This window comes from Myotis davidii, unplaced genomic scaffold (assembly GCF_000327345.1).
Source record: "Myotis davidii unplaced genomic scaffold, ASM32734v1 scaffold428, whole genome shotgun sequence".
Taxonomy (NCBI): domain Eukaryota; kingdom Metazoa; phylum Chordata; class Mammalia; order Chiroptera; family Vespertilionidae; genus Myotis; species Myotis davidii.
This window is the reverse complement of record NW_006299834.1, coordinates 2133350-2140537: the sequence shown is the minus strand read 5'-3', so window position 1 is coordinate 2140537 and position 7188 is coordinate 2133350. Positions and strand designations below refer to the sequence as shown.

General features: G+C 45.5%; 1 protein-coding gene across 2 annotated transcripts in view; it reads left to right on the top strand.

Moving 5' to 3' along the window:
- XRCC6 (X-ray repair complementing defective repair in Chinese hamster cells 6) overlaps positions 1 to 6943 on the top strand; it is a 21917-nt gene extending 14974 nt beyond the window's left edge. For both annotated transcript variants that reach the window (XM_006775962.2, XM_015571940.1), the window contains 6 exons: positions 1363 to 1531; positions 2418 to 2579; positions 4046 to 4175; positions 4381 to 4481; positions 4643 to 4756; positions 6564 to 6943. In XM_006775962.2, the coding sequence (XP_006776025.1) occupies positions 1363 to 1531; positions 2418 to 2579; positions 4046 to 4175; positions 4381 to 4481; positions 4643 to 4756; positions 6564 to 6760 (873 nt within the window). In that variant the 3' untranslated portion in view covers positions 6761 to 6943. The remainder of the gene's footprint in view (positions 1 to 1362; positions 1532 to 2417; positions 2580 to 4045; positions 4176 to 4380; positions 4482 to 4642; positions 4757 to 6563) is intronic.
- Positions 6944 to 7188: the final 245 nt, after the last annotated feature.

Genomic DNA, 7188 nt, shown 5'->3' with positions numbered 1-7188 from the left:
AGAAACATCGATGAGAGAGAAACATCGATCAGCTGCCTCCTGCACATCCCCCACTGGGGATGTGCCTGCAACCCAGGCACATGCCCTTGACCGGAATCGAACCCGGGACCCTTGAGTCCGCAGGCCGACGCTCTATCCACTGAGCCAAACCGGTTTCGGCGATGGGCTGTATCTTATAATCTAATTCCTTGTTCAGGTAGAATAGCAGAAAATGCTTATAGTTAACTAGGGAGATGGGGAATTAGGGAAAATGTGTTAGGTGTCAAGTGCTTTTTAAAATTTTTGATTTTTTTTTAGGGAGAGATTTTTCCCCCCTCATTTCTCCTGTGTTTTGAAATGATACACATAGGCCTTATTTATTTATCTATTTATTTATAAATATATTTATTGATTTCAGAGAGGAAGGGAGAGGGAGAGAAAGATAGAAACATCAATGATGAGAGAGAATCATTGATCAGCTGCCTCCTGCACGCCCCACAACCCTGGCATATGCCCTGACCGAAAATCAAACCCGGGATCTCCTGGTTCCTTGGTCGACACTCAACCACTGAGCCATGCTGGTCGGGACCTTCTTTCTTTCTTTTAAATCCTCACCTGAGAACATGCTTAGAGAGAAGGAGAGAGAGAGAGAGAGAGAGAGGCAAACATTGATCAGTTGCCTTCCATATGTGCCCTGCCCAGGAATCAAACCCACAGCCTTTCTGAGCATAAGACAGTGCGCAATGAACTGAGCCACACTGGCCAGGCCTGAGTTTCTTGATCCAATGTCCCTAAAGAAAACCACCAGGGCTCTGTTTTTCATAAAACCCAAATTTGACTCTAACAGAGTAACTTCTGTAAGTAATCACATATCTAGGATCACAACACAAACATTAAAGTGTGTGTATCTGCCTCCCACTACCTGAGACCCAGCCACTGCCTCACTTAGGTCCTCTCAATAAATGTGTGTGGTTTGACACCCTTTGTGTGTCAGGGATGAGCACCCAGTACATGTAAAATGAGGGAAAGAATGAATGCTTGAAGAGCGTGGTCTTTGGTCCAGACAGCTGGGTTGAAGCTTAATTCAGTTGTATAACCTGGAGCAAGTTACCAACCATTGAGCCTCGGCCCCTTATCTGTAACACAGTTTTAACATCTCCCACCAAGGATTATTACAGAGGATACATTACAGAGGATGGCAGACTCAAAGGGCCTGCCAGGCACTCAGTAAATGTTAATTTCTGGTGGTGGGGGATGATGCCCTGTTGAGCCACACTCCTGCTCCGTAGAAGAAAGCTGGCTTTGACTCGCCAGTGTCATGTGGCAGCTATTTTGAATCTCCAACAGCCTGTCTGTGTGGCCCTTCCTGTTTCCCGCCTTTAGATCTATGGGAGTCGTCAGATTGTGCTAGAGAAAGAGGAAACGGAACAGCTAAAACGGTTTGATGAACCAGGTTTGGTTCTCATTGGTTTCAAGCCCTTGCTGATGCTGAAGAAGCATCATTATGTGAGGCCCTCCCTGTTCGTGTACCCCGAGGAGTCCCTGATTAATGGTAAGTGGCACAGACCAAAGGTAAATGAATGAGTAGCACAGAAAGCAACTTGCAGAGCTGCATTTCCTAAGGAGGTGCTGATTGGAAACTGCATAGAGTGTATTAATGGGGTAATTAAACATACATATATATGTATATATACATATTCAGTACATATTTAAATATGTTTTTATTGATTTCAGAGAGGAAGGGAGAGGGAGAGAGAGATAGAAACATCAATGATGAGAATCATTGATTAGCTGCCTCCTGCATGCCCCCTACTGGGGATCGAGCCTGCAACCCGGGTATATCCCCTGACCGGGAATTGAACCGATGACCTCTTGGTTCCTGGGTCAAAGCTCAACCACTGAGCCACATCAGCTGGGCTTACTGAGGTATTCTCAAAGTGTTTCATGTGCAAATAAATTTTGGAAATGTGGGACTAAACTAAAATAAGCTTCTCTAGGACCTATGATATGCCTATATGCATTATGAATGTCCAGGAGGGGTATGGAATTAGCATTTAAAAATCTTACTTCCTTCTTTGAGGCATCAGATAGACAGTTTGAAAAAAAACAAACCACAAAACAAACTTTTTCCCTAATGTTGGCAATTAAAGATGGTATTAACTCAGGCATTGGGTTTATTTTACTGTCCAGACCTATATTCTGTGCTCTAGCTAATGAACCCCCTGATTTGACTGATTGATTTTCATTAATAATTGGGGCTATGTCGTTAACCTAAAGAAAGTAAAAGTGAACTGACATTAATAATTCACATTTGAGGCATCCATTCTCATTCCTTTCCCCTCAGCTCTGGATCCATCGCCCCTCACCTATTGAAGTATCATAAACCCTTTGAAGAAAGTGGAAGAAAAATTACCCCTAAAGGGATGTTTGTTTTGCAGGGAGCTCAACCCTGTTTAGTGCTCTCCTCACCAAGTGTCTGGAGAAGGAAGTGGTGGCAGTGTGCAGATACACCCCCCGCCAGAACATCCCCCCTTATTTTGTGGCCTTGATGCCACAGGAGGAGGAGCTGGATGACCAGAAAATCCAGGTGACTCCCCCAGGTATGTGGCAGAGAGATTTTCCGGGCCTCTGAACCTTGTCAGGCTTTGGAATCCCCCATGGGATTCGTGGTACCAGAGTCACCAGGAATGGGACCTGGGAAGTGTGCGTGTTTTTAAGGTTTCACAGGTGAGTCTGATGAGTAGCACAGAAACCAAATGTGGTTGTACAGTGCCCAGCACGTACTATCAAGCAAGGCAGCTCTCCGACCAATGATACTTTCCCATCATTGATGTTTCAATCTTTCTCTCCCTCTCCCTTCCTCTCTGAAAAAAAAGAAAAGAAAAAGGAACATCAATGATGAGAAAGGAACATCATTTGGCTGTCTCTTGCACGTCCCTACTGGGTATCCAGCCCACGACCTGGCATGTGCCCTAACTAGGAATCAAACCGTGACCTCTTAGTTTATGGGTCAATGCTCAACCACTGAGCCACACTGGCCAGGGAACCCAGTTTCTCCTTTTCCAGCTGGCTCTGGGTGAGGCTCTGTCGGGAGTAGGTGTTAGAAGGAGATAACAGGGCAGCGGAGAGCGAGGAGATTTGCTCCTCCCTCTTGCCCAGTGCTATTGGCATTGCCTGCAAGGGCACTTCCCAGGGCAGCAGCTTGGCTCCAGTCTCCAGATTTTTCAGTCTTTCTAGAACCAACCAGTGAGTGGAACAAGATCAGCCTGATTGCCCTCGCTTCTTCCCTTTCAGCATGCGGTGGAGGGTGAGGAAATAAAGAGGGGGCTCAGAGGGGGCTGATGGAGCTGGGACTTAATCCTTAGGGAGCGGGCACTGTCCAGCTGGCTCTAGTGTATCAGAAAAGTTGGAGGTGGGACCAGCTGCTGCCGCCAGGTAAAGAGCCCTGGCAGCGATAGGAACAGGAAGTATATGCAGGAGCACTCCTGCCTTGGGGTTGCCCAGGGAGTGTGTTAGGCAGATGCCATCAGATATCAGCTGGTAAAGGAAAAATGGGGCTGGCAGGGTCGCAGCCCCAGCATCACAGGAGATAGAAGGATGAATTTGGCCCTGGCCAGGTAGCTCACTTGATTAGAGCGTCCTCTTGATGCACCAAGACTATGGGTTCAGTCCCTGGTCAGGGCACCTACAGGAATCAGCTGATCGATGTTTCTCTTTATTTATTTATTTTTTGAAAGTTAGATGTTTTAATTATTCCAATTAAAATCCAACAAATATTGTCAGATTATATAATATTTTAAAAAACATGCTACTTACAAGAAATAAGCCTCAAATATAAAAAAGGGAAGAACAAAAGAATATACCAAAAAAATGCTGCCAACAAAAATATGTTGAGGTAGTTACATTAGGATCAGATACGGTAAACTTTAAAGCAAAATATTTCACTAGATATAATGTGTTTCTCTCTCTTTAAAAAGGGATGAATTTGGAGCTGAGGGACAAATGACAACTCAGTCACGGAAACCTTTTGTTAACTCAAGTCTCAGAAATCTTCTCTCTTCTTCAGGCTTCCATCTTGTCTTCTTACCCTATGCTGACGATAAGCGGAAGGTGCCCTTTACTGAGAAAGTCGTGGCAAACCCAGAGCAGGTCGACAAGATGAAGGCCATTGTTCAGAAGCTCCGCTTCAAATACAGGTGAGTAGCGGGTCGATCGCTGGCTGGCTCCTGGAGCTGCCTCCTGAGTTAAAAGTCCCTTTTTTTTAATCCTCACCTGAGCATATGTTTTCTCAGCTGACCTGGGACCTGCACTGAGTCGGGTTAATTTAATTTTATTATTTTTAACATGTTTACATTTTTATTTTAAAATTTACTTGTGTTTCCATGACGATGATTTGAACAGAAGTGACAGCTTTGAGAACCCAGTGCTGCAGCAGCACTTCAGGAACCTGGAGGCCTTGGCTTTGGATTTGACGGAGCCGGAGCAAGCAGAAGATCTGACGTGTAAGAAGGCCCCACTGGGAGGCGTCTTGTCGGGGCGGCTTTCTGTCCGGTCTCGCTCTGGGCAGCAACGTGGCTGTATTTCCTGGCGCCCTCTTCACACTTAGCCTCGTTGTCCCTAACCCTACCTCACCAGGCCATTTTCCTTTGTTTTGATTTTCTAGTGCCGAAGGTTGAAGCAATGGATGAAAGACTGGGTTCCCTCGTGGAGGAGTTTAAGGAGCTTGTCTACCCACCAGATTACAACCCTGAGGGGAAAGTTCCCAAGCGAAAAAAAGGTGAGAGCTGCCGTGGACATCCTGTGGGTTATTTCCAAAATTTGTCCTTATGGTCCTACCGCAGAGAATAATGACCCTTCCGAAGTTTCTGTGCAAACCTACATATTGACATATACAAAGGCATATTTCAGCATAAGTGGAATAGTATTCACATTGTTTCTAGTTTATTGTGTCACTCAGCTGTATATGTTCAACAGTTATTTTTTTTATTTTTCAAATATATTTTATTGATTTGTAACAGAGAGGAAGGGAGAAAGAGAGGGATAGAGAGGTAGAAACATCGATGAGAGAGAAACATCGATCAGCTGCCTCCTGCACACTCCCCACTGGGGATGTGCCCGCAACCAAGGTACATGCCTTTGATGGGAATCGAACCCGGGACCCTTCAGTCCGCAGGCCTACGCTCTATCCACTGAACCAAACCGGTCAGGGTTCAACAGTTATTTTTATCCATATTTACTTTTCTACCTCATTTAAAAAAATAAGACAACAGCCGTGGCCGGTGTTTCTAAGTGGTTAGAGCATCAGCCCACACACCAAAGGGTTTCGGGTTCAATTCCCAGTTAAGGGCAAAGCCTAGGTTGCAGGTTTGATCCCTAGCCCGTCAGGGTGCTTGCAGAAGGCAACCAGTTAATGTCTCTCTCACATCAATGTTTCTCTCTCTCTTCACCCATTCCCACCTTTCCACTCTCTCTAAAAATCAATGAGGGAGCCCAGCCAGCATGGCTCAGTGGTTGAGCATCGACCTGTGAAACTAGTAGGTCACGGTTTGATTCTTGGTCAGGGAACATGCCCGGGTTGTGGGCTCTATCCCCAGTAGAGGGCATGCAGGAAGCAGCTGGTCAACGATTCTCTCTCATCGATGTTTCTATCTCTCTATCCCTCTACCTTCTCCCAAATCAATAAAAATATATTTTAAAAAATCAGTGGGGGAAAAATATGAAATAAATATATAAAAAACAAAAAATAAGGCTATATAGTGCTTTATTAGATAGATGTGCTAGTTTATTCAGCCAGCCCTTTATTGATGGATATGCTGCCGTGAACATGGGCCACCATCATGTACTTGTGTGAGCAGATCTATAGGATAAATTCTTAGCACTGTAATTGCTGGTTCAGGGTATAAACATTTCAAGTTTTGATAAGAATTGCCAGTTTGCCTCTGAAAAGTGATAGCTTACATCCTGTCCAAGAAGGAAGATGGGTCTGTTTCTCTACTCTCACCAATTTTTACACTCTCACCAATCCTGGACTTTATATACTATTTTTAATTTTCACAAAAAGTAAGAGGGGAAATTCTATCCAGTTTTGATTTGCAATTCTCCAATATGATGAAATGTAGTTTTCTTGGCCTTTTTAGGGTCGGTGCGGCAGTGGCTTTGTCCTTTCTGCATCAGAAGCGCCTCTAGTGCCATGGGAACAGAGCTTCTCACACCTGTGCATGCACTGGGGCTGTACTTGTTTATCTCGCTCAGCCTGCCATGGTCCCGTGGTACTCACTTGGCCTCTGGAAATGCTTTTGGAAGGAGAGAGGGAGGGAATGAATACCTGCTCATTTAGAGTGAGACCAGTTTTGGGTAAACTGATGGCACTCAGAGTACTCTTAACACCCTCCTAGGTTGATAGTTTTGATTTTATGCTTAAATGGAGCTGCCTTATCGAGGCACTATCTCCCCAGAGTGTTCTAAGTGGGCATCATGGCTTATGGAAAATGTCTGACTGCAGTCCAGATCATGTGAGGTCCTATGGGTGTAGTTGGGATGCCACTGTAGCATTTCCAATCACTCCCTCCCGACTTTTTCCCCAGATGATGAAGGTGCTGGAAGCAAAAGGCCCAAGATGGAGTTGTCGGAAGAGGAACTGAGGGACCATGTCAGCAGGGGCACGCTGGGTAAGCTCACTGTGCCAGTGCTGAAGGAAGCCTGCAGGGTGTGTGGACTGAGGGGCGGGATGAGGAAGCAGGAGCTGCTGGATGCGCTCACCAAGCACTTCCAGAAGGACTGAGTGACACCCTCCAGCCGCCACCCTTCTGCCCTGGAGCGCGGCTGCCTGACAAGCCAGAACTTCACATTTATGAGACTTTCTGTTGCTAAGAAGGCAAAGTAGTCCTCCCACTTTGTTGTGCCTTATTCTGACTGAATAGAGCCCTAATTTTGTACTAAATGCTGTTCTTTAGTGTGAAAGAAACGTGTGTCTTGTATCCAAAGATCATTTGCTATTGGCTATTAGCTCAATTTGCTCACATCATCACAATGGGAACAAAATGAACACCAGTGAAGGTAGGGACAATGTGATGATTAAGGACAGATGAGCAGATTTCAGGAATGACAAGCCCCAGCAAGATGCTGTCCTCTCCTCTTTTCCTTTAATTGTGTCCTATTAACCACTAGCGTGCCGGGGAGCGCGATCGCGCTCCTCCTGTCTTTCGCCAA